The sequence below is a fragment of the Larimichthys crocea genome, chromosome XI (genome assembly GCF_000972845.2).
Source record: "Larimichthys crocea isolate SSNF chromosome XI, L_crocea_2.0, whole genome shotgun sequence".
In the NCBI taxonomy this organism is placed as follows: domain Eukaryota; kingdom Metazoa; phylum Chordata; class Actinopteri; family Sciaenidae; genus Larimichthys; species Larimichthys crocea.
Window position 1 is genome coordinate 4,019,746 of NC_040021.1, and position 20,009 is coordinate 4,039,754.

Here is a 20,009-nt window from a genome sequence, read left to right on the forward strand (position 1 = left end):
GTCGGGTTTGAGCTGTCGTAAAAAGCTTTTTCAAACTAATCACAAAGTTTTATTCATTGATTTATAAAATAGCTGTGTTCCTGGAAAGCGAGATCGAAGAGGATAAACATTGATTTAAACTCGATACTAACTGGCACAGGACCTACAGGCGGCGTGAATTATTTCAGTGCTTGACGTAATATCACATTCCAACATCCAAATTCAGACAGAGGCCGAGCAGCAGGACGTCGGACCAGATTTAAGGAGCAGCGAAGGTCCTTATGAGCTTGTGTGACTCATGTTTCACGTATCTGAATGACACATTGTCAGAAGTAAACGATGTGGCTCTCCCAGAATCCTGTTTCCTCTCGGTCACAGCCCAACGTACAAGGCGTGGCCACGACCAACGGATGGGGTGTTTCCTTTTTGTGTCCAGTCCTATTTTAGTGTTGTTTCCTTTTAATATATTAACTCCATCCTCGAGGACTGATTCACTAATCCAAAAATGGTTACGGCACCTTTTAACTCTCATTGTTCAGTTGACAAAACCTGAGAGAAAACCACTATGGATCACTTCAGTAACACTTCCTGTCCTCTCCATCCAAGCTGTGTTACTGGTCTGGACTCAAACTAGCCAGTCATTAGACTATTGGCTGTAACTCTCGGCCATTTCATGCCAGTCCCCTGGTGACACCCATTGCGAAAGACTCTTGTAAAGTCGCCAACTATGCCGAGGGTTAAATATTGAATGGACCTCACTGAAGAATGTAGTGCAGCCTTTCACAGTTTAACTACGGAGGCGATGACCAGCACATTTATTTAACCCGACCCGACCCAGCTTTGACTGCACGTTTAAATCTGAAGGAGGATTTAGTTCATGATTATATGGACGGGGAAGGGCGGTGTGTCCTCACACTTTAGGTTTGGAATGAGAAATATTTGACATTCGAGTAATGGATTGATTGATTAATTCTCCAGATAGCAACCCTTTCTTTTAATCGTTTCTAGCTGTGTGTTCTGTGGATTATCTCAGGTGGCAGATTTTGGATATATTAGAGCGTTTATTAGAGTCGCGCCGATCTTTAACTGTTTGTTTATTTCTGCATATTCTCGTATTTGTTCATTTATAGTTGGTACCCTGAAGTTTAGGCCAAGACGTCAACATGATACACTTTCTCTCTTTTGATACCATCTTACATTCAGTTCAGTTTTTATCTATGCGCCCAATCGCAACAAAAGTTATCTCTGACACTTCCCATGTGGAGCGGACCTTACGAGACCAACAATTCCTACCATGAGCGAGCACTTGGCGAACAGTGTCCCGGCTCATTGTTGGGCAGGTACAGAAAGTATTTTGAGTTTTTATCATGGAAAAAGCAAAAAAAAAAATCCTGCACACAGTTGTACTGACACGTGGTTGTACTTCAGTTCTTAGTCATCAGGTTTTTCTACTGTGTCGCCTACGTTACCACAGGCTCATGTTATACTTGTTGTTGTTTCTGTTCACCAAAAGTCGTGTACCTTCCGCGAGACTGCAAAGTTCTGCATGTCTTGCGTCATACAGCAAGCTCCTGCAGCGGTGGTCGAGAAGCGGGGCTTTATATGGTTAATATGAACGCCTGTACTTTCCTCTGACTGAAGTTGCTCCTTGTGGAACTCTGGGTCTTTGCCCGGTATATTTTTAGCATATTTGTCATGTTTTCTTTACCGCTCTGATGGCCTCGTTTATTGTGGTTACCGTCGTAGGACCTACTTTGAGATCAGATATCACTCAGTCAGTTGTTTCAGTTGGCTCGTCTGCTCCACACCTTCACATATTCCATTCTCTGATGGTTAAGGGTGTGTTTTTTTTAGGTGTTCCCTCTCTTAACTCGCTGTAAATAAAGACTGTGACTTGGAATCGTTGGGAGCTGCTCACTACCAGATCTTACAGTCGCTTTAACAAAGGGAAGTCTCCAAGTATCACTTATTGGTGCAGTTTCTGATCGCTCTGCTGCAGTTTGTGGTCGTTTTTTGGCTCCAGCTGAATGTAGATGATGATAGCGAGGGACTGCTGCTGAAAGGGGATCTTTGTTTTGCTGTGTGAAGTAATGCAGTGTTCCCACCCCCCTCCCTGCTTTTAGGCTGTGACTCGAAGCTGGTGTAGTCACCCTGTTGGACGGTTTGACTCCTAAAAGTTCGATCGTGTGCACATGTGGCACTCACAGGACAGAGCTACGAACTCTACGTGGCTCCGAGCAAAGTTTGTTTTGCCACGGGTCCAAGTGAGTCAACTCTGCTAACCTCGCTTGAAAGCGGCAGCAACGCACGATGTAGAGTGGGTCAACCTTTAATATCCACTGTCTAGACTATTGTACTGTGCCTTACAATATCCGGAACGCGCATGGTGAGGTCTTCCCATCAAATGCCGTGATTGGATGGCCTCCTCTGTCAGGATTAAGCTTGTCAGTTAGTCAGTTGTCGCTTCCTAGGAATCGGCAAAGCTCTGAGTCACCAGTATTCACCGCCACGGCTCAGACAACATTTTCAGTGGGCGTCATTGAATTTGTTCATGCCGAGGCTCACAATGGTCTGGAGATGAAAGTGTCACTGGAGGGCTCTGTTAGCTGGCCTTCTCTGTCCACATTTATGTCCACTGTCCTCTTGTATCATTGTCACTCAGCATTAAGTTCAGTCCAATACTTTGAGGGCCTGCGTGTTTCCATAAACCCCGCAAATACCAGATATTTGACATTATACCCACGGAAAAGAGAGTCAGCTGGCATTACCTCAAGCAGCTTTTGTAAATATTTGTCGCATTGTTGCGTGGCCTTTGTGCGAAAAAATTCAGATGCCATTTAGCTGATTATAACCGAAATTTTACATCAGAATATTGTTTCTCTCCATTATGGGAGACGGTTGACGTCAGTCCTCATTATTCCGTCCAGCTGGCAGTCAGACTGTTTGTAATGGTTTTAAATCCACATTAATCACCGGGTGCGATCCCCGTGAGTGGACATTAAAATTTAGAGCTCACGAAGCAGTTTTCAGTTAGACGGACCACCTCTTTTTGTATTCACAGGCCAGTCTGATCAATCATTAACCTGAGAACTCAAAGACATGCTTTTTTTTCTGTGAATGGGAGTGAATGAGTGAAGGAGCTGCTGTATTTTACACCTCCTCTCTTCAGTCTGCTCACAGACTAACATCCACTGCACCTCTGTTGAGCTCGGTGAACTAGAAGTGGGATTAGCCGCAGATGTGCGACGTGTTAACACTCTGCGTTCCTTTAAAATCCCTGAGGACTTTTACCAAAGCACCTAGATTTTTGCAGCACTATTCCCGTGAATCAGCCCGTCTGCTCTGAGAAAGCAGAGATAAACACACAGCCCACAGTGTGTTTACTCTGCAAATACACCTCCTTACCAAACACACACAACACACACCCTCACACCAAAAGCAGTGTCTGTAGTTCAGCATGCTTTAACCACATATCAGTCCTTACCTTTTGAGAGCCTCTCTGTTGCTCTGGGTCAGCTTTTGAACTCTTGTTCTCTTTTTCCAACAGGTCAATGTACGCGTCACCACCATGGACGCTGAGCTGAATTTGCCATCCAGCCCACACCGGCAAGCAGCTGTTTGATCAGTACGGTGCACATCAGATCCCTCGCATCAGCGTTGACCTATAATGTTTGTCAGTATCACTTTTATGTAATATATATATAGAAAAGGTCAAATACAAGTCAGCCAATGGTGGTCTAGTCACATCGTTAAAGCAGATCATATATAATGAGTTACTTGTAGAGTTTAGTATGAGTATGAGCCTCCCAGTCTCCGTCCAAGGTAAATACATCTACCCACCAGCACCTCCAAAACTAATTAACACGTCCAGATCGTTTAAACGCACAACAAACCTAAGTGTGAAAAAGAGCAGTGTTATGTGAGGGACTGTTTCCCCAGCCAGCAGCAGCAGCCCAGCAAAGGCGTAGACTCCGGGAAGTTACATCTCCCTGCCAAGAAACGTCTGGCGCGAGAACCCTCCATTAAACGACAAACGGATCATTTTTTTTTTTTTTACGCGTTTTTGTACAGATTGAACAAACAAGATGTAACGTGTTATCAGTGAACGTAGAGGTGTTGGTCAGTTGATGTTTGTTGGCTTTGGAGAGAGCCGGGCTAGCTGTTTTCCCGTCTTATGCTAAGATAAGTTAGCAGCTGGTGGCTCTAGTTACATATTAAATGCACAGATTATCGAACTTTTTATTTAACTCCCCAGCAAGGAAGCGATCAGTTGTAGTTTTAACAGAAAGCATTTCAAAGTGTCTCAAACTGTTACAACCTCCGCGTCACGTCCGCTAACTGGATTGACGTCACCGAGAGACATCCGCGCCAGGGAAAGTGTCTGCCCTCATTATCGTCTCTTTCCCAAACTCTTACATCCCGCCTGAAAGTTATCTCCTAACGAGGCGAGATTACAGGCAGAGGCTTCTGCTCCGAGTGGCCTTATCGGTCTCTTGTCATCCTGTGCGGTTCAGGGGTTATTGTGAACGGCTTCCTGGATGAACAATGGAGAAGCTCAGGCTTTATTAAGTCGTGATATTAATGGAAAATCTGTGAGGAAATTAGCAGTAGTTGTTTTAATCCATTTTAACAATATATTTATAACATTTCGTGTTATATCAATATGTAGGTCTGTGCTCCAACGAAAGCACCTGTTATGGTAACAAGTGTCATAACAGAACAAAACCGAACAAACAAACACAACATTACATAAGAAAGACATTTTATGCTAACTTAGGGCTTAATACAATTGCGGGTATTTGAATTTATTTTTTGATATGAATTTGTATTTAGTCCTGTTGTAGTAAATCAATACCATTAACAAACATATTAAATGGTTTCCTATCTTTCGAACATATCTTGCTTCCTTTTCGTATGTAGGTCACTCTCTCCAAAGGAAAGGTTGCCAGCATCCTGTTTCACCCAATACGTTACACTTGGTCTGCTGATCTTCCTCCAAAACATGCAGTGGATCTTTTGGCATGCAAAAGACACATATCTATAGTTCGTTCTTTTATTCATTATTTATTATCACTGACATGATTGGTGTCTCGCACTGTTTTACGAATCTCACTCACATTTTTGTTGTCCGATTTCAGTTACAATCACTTCACCCTGACTTGTGTGTATTGAATGTTGAAGTCAGCTGGGTATTAAAGGTCCGTGTGTAGATTTATTGCATTTGTTGTGAAGTAGCTGTTTGCGATCTCCTCACATCACCCTCGAGGACCCGACTAGAGTCAGTGTTTCCCGACCTTACACACTGCGCCTTTAATGTTTGTCCATTACAACGGATGCAGTTATGTAATAACTATAAGTGGTAGTATGAGGTATTTTGTTTTTCGACCCTTGAACCGTCACCTGAGAAATTGTCTTTGTCTTTTCCTCTAGTTGTGAAACTCTATTGTGAAGTCGGTGCTACGAAATCCACATGTGGATGACATGTCCTTAACGTGAGCTCCCTCTGGGCTCTGTGGACAGCACCGGGGTGGAGGGGGGGGTGGCGGCATTGTTTTAGCCACTTCCTGTAGAACTCGTTTTTCAACGGCAATGTAGCCAACAATGTGTCAGGGGATTCACCCTTCATGTCAGCGAACGCCTCAGTCCAAACACAAACATGTTGAGCAGAATACCCTACAGTAACAGCTGCAGCGGCATGTGGACGACGCCAGCACGTGTGACACTTTTTTTTTTTGACAAACAAAGCGCGTGGCCGCGGATCTAAAGCTCTTGATGTGCGGATTTGTTTAGGACGTCCTGTTTGCCTTTGACATCTCCTCTATTTATTTATAAGTGCTGCGGAATTCCCCCCTACTTGTTGAATGGCTCTCAGCGGGGTGTGCCCACAGTATACTCACTCCCCCTGATGGTGTCAGAGACAGTTCGTGCTCTATTTCAGTGCGAAGACACAATCGGCTAATTTGAGCATGGGAAAAAAAGCTCCACGCCGCTTTTCGCTCCTCAATCCAAAAGCCCGAGCAGCCGTCCTGGCTGACATTTAGCTTCGGTGGTCGTGTCCCCGAAGTCTGTCAGCGGCCTGATTTAGTTTGAAACGGTTGCCTTGGCAGTATAGCTGTAAAGACACAGAAGGACACTCACAGAGTGTTAAACGGCTCCTGTGGAAATGCTGACTAACAGCAGTGAGCTCATTTCCAGGGCGAGTGTGAGGCCTGGTGTGGGCCTTGTGGTCAGCGTTGATCATAGCCTTAGTCCCTGTCTGCTGCTCCTTAAACTCTGCTGCTAGAAACTTCTGCCACTCCCTACACACCCTGTACAGTTTCACTTCCATATGACTGCAAACGGCTGCTCATTTCATTCTGCCTTAGCCACGATTAGAAAAGTTATACAGTAGATCTATTGGTTAGTAAGTGTGTGTGCACATTAACGTGGCTTTGAAAGGCTTTGAGTCGTGGCTCTGAGAACTAGTTTGGCATGAGTTAAACAGCTGAAAACATTGCAACATTTGAAACAGTTCAACATGCCTTGAACTCGATCCAAGTCCGAATAATCTGGCGACAGGTGTCAAGAGCAAATATGAGACTCGTTCACTTACACGCCCACTTGCATGTCAAAGCCGCATGCAAAAATCGCTACGCTGCTCCAAACGTGTCTCACGATGGCTTCTAGTCTCGACTGTGTGTTATAGCAGAGCTAATCTTAGATATGAAGCTTTAAAATACTGTTTTTTTTAATACTTCACACAATTAATGTGTGTTGACAGTAACGGACACGTTTCCTTGAGCACCCACACGAAACACACGTCTTTGTGCTGGTGCCTGTTGGGCCCAACTGGGTGAACCAACTCCCTTCCCCTCCTCAGTCACTGGAGGGACCTCAGCCTCGTTATTCAGCCCGGAGGATGCAGCGTAATGCTGTTTCAGCCCTAGCGGCATTCCTCTCCTCTCTTCTCTCTCTCTCACACCACAAGAGCTCCCATAAACCAGGCACCGCGAAACTTTCACTCGCTGTCAGATCGCCGTAAAAGAAACGAGGCTGCGGCTCGCTAAACTGTTCTCGTGTGGCAAAGCGAGCAGTCAAGGCGGAGGAGGCAGAAAAAGGTTTCGCTGCTTCAAACCTGACTGCAATGTTTCACTGAGATGACCGTTTTTAAATTATTGCCAGAATAAGTTCAACCTCCTGTTTATAACGTCTTAAAAACTAGGTTTATACACATCTACCAGAGTATGAGCAGGTCTGGAAGAGTCTTAAAGGATATCTATACGTCAGGAGGTGTTTACACGCCTATAAACTAATAGTAGGATTGTTTACATGGTGATTTTTGCCCTCAGGAGGCTGTTAATCCTTTTTTGTGGTTGTTTCAGTCGGCAGCATTGTAGCTAAAACCTGAGCTATGGACTCCACATGAACAAGTGTTCAAATTAGATGGCTCAATGAATCATCAGTTCATTTATGCTTACTGGTTCCAGCTCTGTAAATGTGATTATTATGTCATTAGGAAATTATCGGTACGACTGGGAAATGTTGCAAAAATGTGATTTGCATAATTCAATACAATTACAAGCTTCATTCTCACTGCTGGTGTTTGTCTACTCCTATTTTCACGTGTGTTTTATGGATATAGTTATGTTACTAGTTATGATTATTGCAGCGATGTAGCAACCCTTTAGAGTCACGGCAGGCTGCCACACGACCTGCTGCGATGTCAGTTTACTAAACCCGTGTCCCCACATTCAGATTTAATCCTCCTCTAATGAGTTGTATTATTATTTCCCTTTGCCGCAGGAGTTCATGCGACATGTTCTAAAGTTATCCATCTGTCTAGTGTTGTGAAAGGTCGGTAAGCTTGTTATGACAGCTCCGTTGGTTGTGCCGACCTTTCCACGGTCCCCCCCGAACGACTGGTTCATTTAGGTATCTGTAGCCCACTCTGTTTCGTAGACCCCAAAGCAAAAGCACCATGAAAGGGCCGATTGTTTTCCGAGGCCTTGTGAGTTTCATTACAGGTGAGATGCGGGGTTAGGATTTAGTGCTCTCTCGTTTCAAGTCCCCCTTAGTGGCTTGTTGTTGTTGCTCTAAGTACAATCCATCGAAAAGCTTCCTGAATCAAAGCGCTCATTTGTATCCCACAGGTCGGCCTGCCTGTATTTGTGTCGTCAGTGCGAAGAGGGAGGGGTTTGAATTTTAATTTTAACCTCGGGCTTAGCTAATCAGTGGGAATGGGCTTTCCTCGTGTTGATTCAAACTTACCCAGGCAACTTGACATTTCACTGCGTACTGGGTGGGGGAATTGGCAGCGATGCATTCAAAAAAAAAAAGGGGGGCCCGGCACAGAGATTGCCCCGATGTTAACGGCGCACAAAACACACACACAAATCCACCCGATGCTGTTGGAAAAATTGCTCTGCCTCTCTGACGAGAGCCATAAGAAGCCTCTGGTCGCTGGGTTTTTCCTGCAGAAGCCAGTGGAAAATTTTTCCCGCCTCACCGAAACAGAAATAAAATCATAAATTCTTAAAAATCCTGAAAAAAAATCATTAGGATGCATCAAAAATAGTTATACTGTAAGTTCAAAGCAAGTGATGTGAGTCGGACATGACCTCTTGTGAGATATTATGTCATGATTTAAATTCTCCTGATATTAAAACTAAACTTTCGTCGTGAGTTTGAGCTGTCGTGAAAAGCTTTTTCAAACTAATCGACACGTTTTATTCATTGATTTATAAAATAGCTGTAGTTCCTGGAAAGCAAAGATCGAAGAGGATAAACATTGATTTAAACTCGATACTAAGTGGCACAGGACCCTACAGGCGGCGTGAATTATTTCAGTGCTTGACGTAATATCACATTCCAACATCCAAATTCAGACAGAGGGCCGAGCAGCAGGACGTCGGACCAGATTTAAGGAGCAGCGAAGGCTCCTGTATCGATGCTTGTGTGACTCATGTTTCACGTATCTGAATGACACATTGTCAGAAGTAAACGATAGTGGCTCTCCCAGAATCCTGTTTCCTCTCGGTCACAGCCCAACCGTACAAGGCGTGGCCACGACCAACATGGATGGGTGTTTCCTTTTTGTGTCCAGTCCTATTGTTAGTGTTTGTTCCTTTTAAATAATTAATTACTCAATCCTCGAGGACTGATTCACTAATCCAAAAATGGTTACGGCACCTTTTAACTCTCATTGTTCGGTTGACAAAACCTGAGAGAAAACACTTATGGGATCACTTCAGTAACACTTCCTGTCCTCTCCATCCAAGCTGTGTTACTGCTCTGGACTCAAACAGTAGCCAGTCATTATGACTATTGGCTGTATAACTCTCCGGCCATTTCACTGCCAGTCCCCATGGTGACACCCATTGCGAAAGACTCTTGTAAAGTCGCGCAGACTATGCCGAGGGTTAAATATTGAATGGACCTCACTGAAGAATGTAGTGCAGCCTATTCACAGTTTAACTACGGAGGCGATGACCAGCACATTTATTTAACCCGACCCGACCCAGCTTTTGACCTGCACGTTATAAAATCTGAAGGAGGGATATTTAGTTCATGATTATATAGGACGGGGAAGGGCGGTGTGTCCTCACACTTTAGGGTTTGGAATGAGGAAATATTTGACATTCCCGAGTAATGGATTGATTGATTAACTCTCAGAATAGCAACCCTTTTCTTTGAATCGTCTCTAGCTGTAGTTGTTCTGTGGATCATCTCAGGTCGGCAGATTTTGGATTATTAGAGCGTTTATTAGAGGTCGCCGATCTTTAACCGTTTGCTTATTTCTTGCATATTCTCGTATTTGTTCATTTATAGTTGGTACCTTGAAGTTTAGGCCAAAGACGTCAACATGACACATTTTCTCTCTTTTGATACCACTCTTACATTCAGTTCAGTTTTATTTCTATAGCGCCCAATCGCAACAAAAGTTATCTCTAGACACTTCTCATGTGGAGCAGGTGTACATCGTACGAGACCCAACAATTCCTACCATGAGCGAGCACTTGGCGACAGTGTCCCGGCTCATCGTTGGGCAGGTAACAGAAAGTATTTTGATGTTTTTATCATGGAAAAAGCAAAAAAAAAAATCCTGCACACAGTTGTACTGACACGTGGTTGTACTTCAGTTCTTAGTACATCAGGTTTTTCTACTGTGTCGCCTACGTTACCACAGAGCTCATGTTACTTGTTGTTGTTTCTTGGTCACCAAAAGTCGTGTACCTTCCAGCGAGACTGCAAAGTTCTGCATGTGCTCTGCGTCATAACAGCAAGCTCCTGCAGCGAGTGAGTCGAGAAGCGGGGCTTTATATGGTTAATATGAACGCCTGTACTTTCCTCTGACTGAAGTTGCTCATTGTGGAACTCTGGGTCTTTGCCCGGTATATTTTTAGCATATGTGTCATGTTTTCTTTACCGCTCTGAATGGCCTCAGTTTATTGTGAGTTACCGTCGTAGGACCTACTTTGAGATCAGATATCACTCAGTCAGTTGTTTCAGTTGGCTCGTCTGCTCCACACATTCACATATTCCATTCTCTGATGGTTAAGGGTGTGTTTTTTTTAGGTGTTCCCTCTCTTAACTCGCTGTAAATAAAGACTGTGACGTTGAGAGAATCGTTGGGAGCTGCTCACTACCAGATCTTACAGTCGCTTTTAAACAAGGGAAGTCTCCAAGTATCACTTATTGGTGCAGTTTCTGATCGCTCCTGCTGCAGTCTTGTGGTCGTTTTTTTGGCTCCAGCTGAATGTAGATGATGATAGCGAGGGACTGCTGCTGAAAGGGGATCTTTGTTTTGCTGTGTGAAGTAAATGCAGTGTTCCCACCCCCCTCCCTGCTTTTAGGCCGTGACTGGAAGCTGGTGTAAGTCACCCTGTTGGACGGTTCGACTCCTAAAAGTTACGAATCGTGTGCACATGTGGCATCACAGGACAGAGCTACGAACTCTACGTGGCTCCGAGCAAAGTTTGTTTTGCCACGGGTCCAAGTGAGTCAACTCTGCTAACCTCGCTTGAAAGCGGCAGCAGACGCACAGATGATAGAAGTGGGTCACCCTTTAATATCCACTGTCTAGACTATTGTACTGTGCACTTACAATATCCTGGACAGCGCCATGGTGAGGCTCTTCCCATCAAATGCCGTGATTGGATTGGCCTCCTCTGTCAGGATTAAAGCTTGTCAGTTAGTCAGTTGTCGCTTCCTAGGAATCGGCAAAGCTCTGAGTCACCAGATAGTCACCGCCACGGCTCAGACATCCCCATTTTCCAGTGGGCGTCATTGAATTTGTTCACTGCCGAGGCTCACAATGGTCTGGAGATGAAAGATGTCACTGGAGGGCTCTGTTAGCTGGCCTTCTCTGTCCACACTTTATGTCCACTGTCCTCTTTGTATCATTGTCACTCAGCATTAACATGTTCAGTCAATACTTTGAGGGCCTGCGTGTTTCCATAACCCCCGCAAATACCAGATATTTGACATTATACCCACGGAAAAGAGAGTCAGCATGTGCATTACCTCAAAGCAGCTTTTGTAAATATTTGTCGCATTGTTGCGTGGCCTTTGTGCGAAAAAATTCAGATGCCATTAGCTGATTACTAACCGAACTTTTACAATACAGAATATTGTTTCTCTCCATTATGGGAGACGGTTGACGTCAGTCCTCATTATTCCGTCCAGCTGGCCAGTCAGACTGTTTGTAATGGTTTTAAAATCACACATTAATCACCGGGGTGGATCCCCGTCGAGTGGACATTAAAATTTAGAGCTCACGAAGCAGTTTTCAGTTAGACGGACCACCTCTTTTTGTATTCACAGGCCAGTCTGATCAATCATTAACCTGAGAACTCAAAGACATGCTTTTTTTTCTGTGAATGGGAGTGAATGAGTGAAGGAGTTGTTGTATTTTACACCTCCTCTCTTTAGTCGGCTCATCCACTGCACCTCTGTTGAGCTCGGTGAACTAGAAGTGGGATTAGCCGCAGATGTGCGACGTGTTAACACTCGTGCGTTCCTTTAAAATCCCTGAGGACTTTTACCAAAAGCACCTAAAGATTTTTGCAGCACTATTCCCGTGAATCAGCCCGTCTGCTCTGAGAAAGCAGAGATAAACACACAGCCCACAGTGTGTTTACTCTGCAAATACACCTCCTTACCAAACACACACACACACACCCTCACACCAAAGCAGTGCTCTGTAGTTCAGCATGCTTTAACCACATATCAGTCCTTACCTTTTGAGAGCCTCTCTGTTGCTCTGGGTCAGCTTTTGAACTCTTGTTCTCTTTTTCCAACAGGTCAATGTACGCGTCACCACCATGGACGCTGAGCTGGAATTTGCCATCCAGCCCAGCACCACCGGCAAGCAGCTGTTTGATCAGGTACGGTGCACATCAGATCCCTCGCATCAGCGTTGACCTATAGATATATTGTCAGTATCACTTTTATGAATATATATATAGAAAAGGTCAATACAAGTCAGCCAATGGTGGTCTAGTCACATCGATTAAAGCAGATCATATATAATGAGTTACTTGTAGAGTTTAGTATGAAGTATGAAGCCATCCAGTCTCCGTCCAAAGGTAAATACATCTACCCACCAGCACCTCCAAAACTAATTAACACGTCCAGATCGTTTAAACAGCACAACAACCTAAGTGTGAAAATGCAGCAGTGTTATGTGAGGGACTGTTTCCCAGCCAGCAGCAGCAGCAGCCCAGCAAAGAGCGTAGACTCCGGGAAGTTACGTCTCCCTGCCAAGAAACAGTCTGGCGCGTAACCCTCCATTAAACGACAAACGGCATCATTTTTTTTTTTTTTTAAACGCGTGTTTTTGTACAGATTGAACAAACAAGATGTAACGTGTTAATCAGTGAACCGTAGAGGTGTTGGTCAGTTGATGTTGTTGGCTTTGGAGAGAGCCGGGCTAGCTGTTTCCCGTCTTATGCTAAGATAAGTTAAGCAGCTGGTGGCTCTAGTTACATATTAAATGCACAGATATATCGAACTTTTTATTTAACTCCCCAGCAAGGAAGCAGATCAGTGTGTAGTTTTAACAGAAAGCATTTCAAAGTGTCTCAAACTGTTACAACCTCCGACGTCACGTCCGCTAACTGGATTGACGTCACCGAGAGACATCAGCGCCAGGAGAAAGTGTCTGCCCTCATTATCGTCTCTTCCCAAAGCTCTTACATCCAGGCCTGAAAAGTTATCTCCTAACGAGGCGAGATTACAGGCAGGAGGCTTCTGGCTCCGAGTGGCCTTATCGGTCTCTTGTCAATCCCTTGTGCGGTTCAGGGGTTATTGTGAACGGCTTCCTGTGATGAAACAATGAGAGAAGCTCAAGGCTTTTATTAAAGTTGTGATTAAATGGAAAATCTGTGAGGAAATTAAGCAGTAGTTGTTTTTAATCCATTTTTTTTTAACAATATATTTATTAACATTTCGTCGTTATATCAAATATGTAGGTCTGTGCTCCAACGAAAGCACCTGTTATGGTACAAGTGTCATAAACAGAACAAAACCGAACAAACAAACAACCATTACATATAGAAAGACATTTTATGCGTAACTTAGGGGCTTAATACAATTGCGGGTATTTGAATTTATTTTTTGAATATGAATTTGTATTTAGTCCTGTTGTAAGGTAAATCAATACCATTAACAAACATATTAAATGGTTTCCATATCTCTTCGAACATATCTTGCCTTCCTTTTCGTATGTAGGTCACTCTCTCCAAAGGAAAGGTTGCCAGCATCTGTTTCACCCAATACGTTACACTTGGTCTGCTGATCTTCCTCCAAAACATTGCAGTGGATCTTTTGGCATGCAAAAGACACATATCTATTAGTATTCGTTCTTTTATTCATTATTTATTAATCACTGACATGATTGGTGTCTCGCACTGTTTTTACGAAATCTCACTCACATTTTCTCTGTTGTCAGATTTACAGTAAAATCACTTCACACTGACTTGTGTGTATTGAATGTTGACGTCAGCTGGTGTATTAAAGGTCCCGTGTGTAGAATTTATTTGCATCTTGTGGTGAAGTAGCTGCTTTGCGATCTCCTCACATCACCCTCGAAAGGACCCGACTAGAGTCAGTGTTTAGTTTGTCTGTTGTCTGTTATTAGAATAAAGCCCCCCCCGACCTTACACACTGCGCCTTTAATGTTTGTCCATTACAACGGATGCAGTTATGTAATAACTATAAGTGGTAGTATGAGGTATTTTGTTTTTCGACCCTTGAACCGGTCACCTGAGAAATTGTCTTTGTCTTTTCCTCTAGTTGTGAAACTCTATTGTGAAGCTCGGTGCTACGAAATCCAAATGTGGATGACATGTCATTAACGTGAGCTCCTCTGAGGCTCTGTGACAGCACCGGGGTGGAGGGGGGGGTGGCGGCATTGTTTTAGCCACTTCCTGTAGAACTCGTTTTTCAACGGCAAGTGTAGCCAACAATGTGTCAGGGGATTCACCCTTCATGTCAGCGAACGCCTCAGTCCAAAACACAAACATGTTGAGCAGAATATCCCTAACAGTCACAGCTGCAGCGGCATGTGGACGTCGCCAGCACGTGTGACACTTTTTTTTTTTTTGACAAACAAAGCAGCGTGGCCGCGGATCTAAAGCTCTTGATGTGCGGATTTGTTTAAGGACGTCCTGTTTGCCTTTGACATCTCTCTATTTATTTATAAGTGCTGGCGAATTCCCCCGCCTACTTGTTAGAATGGCTCTCAGCGGGGTGTGCCACAGATAATCACTCACTCCCCATGATGGTGTCAGAGACAGTTCAGTGCTCTATTTCAGTGCGAAGACACAATCGGCTAATTTGAGCATGGGAAAAAACGCTCCACGCAGCTTTTTCGCTCCTCATCCAAAAGCCCGAGCAGCCGTCCTGGCTGACATTTAGCTTCGGTGGTCGTGTCCCCGAAGTCTGTCAGCGGCCTGATTTAGTTTGAAACGGTTGCCTTGGCAGTAATCAGCTGTAAAGACACAGAAGGACACTCACAGAGTGTTAAACGGCTCCTGTGGAAATGCTGACTAACAGCAGTGAGCTCATTTCCAGGGCGAGTGTGAGGCCTGGTGTGGCCCTTGTGGTCAGCGTTGATCATAGCCTTAGTCCCTGTCATGCTGCTCTTAAACTCTGCTGCTAGAAACTTCTGCCACTCCCCTACACACCCATGTACAGTTTCACTTCCATATGACTGCACGCGGCTGCTCATTTCATTCCTTGCCTTGAGCCACGATTAGAAAGTTAACAGTAGATCTATTGGTTAGTAAGTGTGTGTGCCACATTAACGTGGCTTTGAAAGGCTTTGAGTCGTGGCTCTGAGAACTAGTTTGGATTGATGTTAAACAGCTGAAAACATTGCAACATTTGAAACAGTTCAACAATGCCTTGAACTCGATCCAAGTCCGAATAATCTGGCTGACAGGTGTCAAGAGCAAAATATGAGACTAGTTCACTTACACGCCCAACTTGCATGTCAAAGCCGCATGCAAAAATCACTACGCTGCTCCAAACGTGTCTCACGATGGCTTCTAGTCTCTACTGTAGTGTTATAGCAGAGCTAATCTTAGATATGAAGCTTTAAAATGCTGGTTTGGTAATACACGATACAATTAATGTGTGGTCTGACAGTAACGGACACGTTTCCTTTGAGCCACCACCACGAAACACACGTCTTTGTGCTGGTGCCTGTTGGGGCCCAACTGGGTGAACCAACTCCCTTCCCCTCCTCAGTCACTGGAGGACCTCAGCCTCGTTATTCAGCCCGGAGGATGCAGTGCGTAATGCAGTTTCAGCCCTAGCGGCATTCCTCTCTCTCTGTCTCTCTCACACCACAAGAGCTCCCATAAAACCAGACAGAGAAACTTTCACTCGCTGTCAGATCGCCGTAAAAGAAACGAGGCTGCAGGCTCGCTAAACTGTTCTCGTGTGGCAAAGCGACGCAAGTCTAAAGGCGGAGGAGGCAGAAAAAGGTTTCGCTGCTTCAACCTGACTGCAAATGTTTCACTGAGATGACCGTTTTTTAAATGATTGCCAGAATAAAGTCAAACCTCCTGTTATAACGTCTTAAAAACTAGGTTTTATACACATCTACACAGAGTATGAGCAGGTCTGGAAGAGTCTTAAAGGATATCTATACTGTCAGGAGGTGTTATACGCCTATAAACTAACAGTAGGATTGTTTAGATGGTGATTTTTGCCCTCAGGAGGCTGTTAAATCCTTTTTTGTGGTTGTTTCAGTCGGCAGCATTGCAGCTAAAACCTGAGCTATGGACTCACAATGAACAAGTGTTCAAAACTTAGATGAGCTGATGAATCATCAGTTCATTTTCTGACGCTTACTGGTTCCAGCTCTGTAAATGTGATTTATTATGTCATTAGGAAATTATCGGTACGACTGGGAAATGTTGCAAAAATGTGATTTGATAATTCAAATACAATTACAAGCTTCATTCCCACTGCTGGTGTTCTGTCATACTCAATATTTTCACCGTGTGTTTTATGGATATAGTTATGATTACTAGTTATGATTATTGCAGCGATGTAGCAACCCTTTAGAGTCACGGCAGGCTGCCAAACCGACCTGCTGCGATGTCAGTTTACTAAACCCGTGTCCCCACATTCAGATTTAATCCTCCTCTAATGAGTTGTATTATTATTTCCCTTTGGCAGCAGGAGTTCATGTACGACATGTTCTTAAAGTTATCCATCTGTCTAGTGTTGTGAAAGGTCGGTAAGCTTGTTATGACAGCTCCGTTGGTTGTGCCGAGCCTTTCCACGGTCCCCCCCCGGAAAGAATGGTTCATTTAGGTATCTGTAGCCCACTCTGTTTCCGTAGACCCCAAAGCAAAAAGCACCATGAAAGGGCCGATTGTTTTCCGAGGCCTTGTGAGTTTCATTACAGGTGAGATGCGGGGTTAGGATTTAGTGCTCTCTCGTTTCAAGTCCCCCTTTAGTGGCTTGTTGTTGTTGCTCTAAGTACAATCCATCAGAAAAGCTTCCTGAATCAAAGCCGCTCATTTGTACTCCCACAGGTCGGCCTGCCCTGTACTTTGTGTCGTCCAGTGCGAGAGGGAGGGAGTTTGAATTTTAATTTTAACCTCGGGCTTAAGCTAATCAGTGGGAATGGGCTTTCCCTCGTGTTGATTCAAACTTCACCCAGGCAACTTGACATTTCACCTGGTGACTGGGTGGGGAATTTGGCAGCGATGCATTCAAAAAAAAAAGGGGGCCCGGCACAGAGATTGCCCCGATGTTAACGGCGCACACAAACACACACACAAATTCCTACACGATGCTGTTGGAAAAATTGCTCTGCCTCTCTGAAGAGGCCATAAAGAGCCTCTGGTCGCTGAGGTTTTTCCTCAGAAGCCAGTGGAAAATGGTTCGCTCCTCCTGCAGAGCAAGTGATTATTCCAGATCTGCAACTGTGTTTTCACTTTCTGCCTCAGCTGCACAGTCGATGTGAAGAAGTGGTTCCAGTGTGGTTGAAATTAAAACTGGGTGCATAATCTGCCTTTTAGATGTTTTTGCTGTTGGGATTTTTTCGTTGTAAGCCGGAGCAGGCGTACCCCGTCCGCCTCTCCTCTCTGCCCAGCCGTCACCGCCTCTGCTCCGGGCTTTCGCAGTCTGTTCCTGGAGTCGGAGACAGGATGCTGGTCATGCAGCACGCCCTCGTTAAACACCATCAGTCCTCCTCGCTGGTCAAACAATAGGACCACTTTGTCCGAGATCAGCTCCCCGTTGTGCCCTTATGTGCCGTGGCATATTGCAGCAGACAGAGAGAGCGTTGCTTCAAACGCAAGATGAGAAAACACTCTTGATATTCTTTACTCACTAGATTAGGGAGATATTTGCCACCGGCTTCTGACATTTTCTAGAACTTGTAATCGGTTAATCGAGAAAACTATCAGCAGATTGATTGATAACAGAAAAATATACAGATATGCTTTTAAAAAACGTCTCAGTGACGGTGTTAACGTCCATTTCTGGGGCCTATCATATATTTGCTAAACTGCTTCAGACGACAAACATGTAGTGTTTTTGAGTGTTTTTTTTCGACTGCAGTTTGTATCATTAGCCTCAGCCAAGTCCATACTCAGACCTGGGAATGTGTAATACTATAAGGGCCAGATTAGTCTGGTACCTGAGTATGTCACCTTAAGGTTAGATTCTTCAGGCCTTGCCAGTAAAGTCTTCAAAGGGCTTTTCACAACTCCTCGCTCTGCGGGAACAAACCGTCAGTGACTCATTGACGTTTATTGTAAAAACGACCTCATTGATTTTTGTGAAGGTGCCACCTTTTCCTATTAATGACTTCATTCACATCCTCAGCTCATAATCTGTTGTTTTTTCCCCTTGGGAGAGCAGAGTTACGAAAGCAGTCAGATTTACTGAAGATGTTTATGGAAAATAATGTTATCTATTTTTAAATTCATCTTTGTGTCCACGTGATGTAACACACTGATACTAAGGCTGTTTTAGATTTAGATTTAGATACTTTATTGTCATTTATTAAGTGGAAATAGCAGGAAAATGCCTCAATTTCTCAGGTTCTAGCCTCTCAAATGTGAATGTGCTGTATCAACTACCAATACTTCAATACCTCTTGGCCTTTGGACTTTTGGTCACTCAGAACTAAACATTTGAAGACCACCTTTGGCTCTGTTTTTTACATTTCAGATCAGCTGATAATAAAAATACATTTGTTTGTTGCAGCCCTGTTGTATTCTAAGACTTTCCTTTTCTCCGTGCAGGTGGTGAAAACCATCGGCCTGCGTGAGGTCTGGTACTTCGGACTTCAGTACATGGACGGCAAAGGTTACTACACTTGGCTCAAACTGGACAAAAAGGTGAGATCCAGCTTTGAGAATACATATTTGATTTCATCTCATCATAATCTTTGATGTTTAAATTATTAAGGTCAAGAGAGTTTGAAGGAAAATCATGTAGAGTACATTATAATGTTATTATTTATCATAAATCATTACTATAACTATAAATAGCGTTAAGAATTAGACCACACATAGTTATTTGTGATATTTATGAACTTGTTTTTAAAGGTGTTGAGGTCATCATTTTCCTTTCAATAGGGTGAAATCCCACTATTGTTACATATCATAAATAGTATATATATATAGACACGTACCACCTACATACCTACATGGTTATTTCAGTCTGTGTTTCAAGTATTTCCCAACTGCCCGCCTCTCCCCACGGAGTCAAACTCTAGAAACAATAGAGGAAGAATGCATTCTTTTGAACGGGCGATACAATCAGAGCTGCAGTGTTTACCTTCTGGTCAATCAGTAGCCACTGTATTACAGTACGTATGTATTTGCATGCTGTATTGTGGTTCCACTTCCGACATGGCTTCTAATTTTGTCTGGGTTCCTGTCCGTGCTGACGGGTCAGAGCAGCGCATGTATTCATCCGGATGTGGATTATTTGTGAACTTCTGTGAACCAGAACAGGTCTCTTTGATGTTTCTGTGTAAATACAGGTTACTTTATTATTATTATTATTGTTGTTGTTATTCCCAAAGCTGCTCACAATCTAGCAAATCAGCCAGAGGCAAATGAAGTCCAGATGTTAAAGATTGTATCCGTATGAAACTTTTTAGACCAGCTGCGTTCTGCGTAATCTCTCAAAGAAAGTCTGATTACGAGTCTCTGGGAGTATTACTCCATATTTGAAACCTTTTGTGGCTCCAGAGGGAGCTGCACAAAGTCTGATAAGTGATGTCACTCGAGTCGGCGTCGGTTAAGACTAAAAACTACAAAAGAAAGAATTTACCAGACCTCTGTAGCCCTCTACATCTCTGACAGAACTGTGTGAAGCACTCTTTAAACTACACACCTGACTACAGGCTCGTATACTTAAAGGTCCAGTGTTGCAGGATTTAGTGGCACCGAATGATCAGGATCAGGATTTTTGATCAGGATTTGTCCTTTAACGTCCACATAAAACAAATTTCGAGGACTGCATTCTTCCACTTACGTAACATCGCTAAAATCAGACGCATTGTCTCT

The 20,009-nt window shown here is 43.9% G+C and overlaps 1 protein-coding gene across 2 annotated transcripts in view; it reads left to right on the forward strand.

Moving 5' to 3' along the window:
- Positions 1-20,009, forward strand: part of ezrb (ezrin b) — a 59,799-nt gene that overhangs the window by 8,201 nt on the left and 31,589 nt on the right. For both annotated transcript variants that reach the window (XM_010746192.3, XM_027284208.1), the window contains 2 exons: positions 12,261-12,344; positions 18,735-18,830. In XM_010746192.3, the coding sequence (XP_010744494.1) occupies positions 12,261-12,344; positions 18,735-18,830 (180 nt within the window). The remainder of the gene's footprint in view (positions 1-12,260; positions 12,345-18,734; positions 18,831-20,009) is intronic.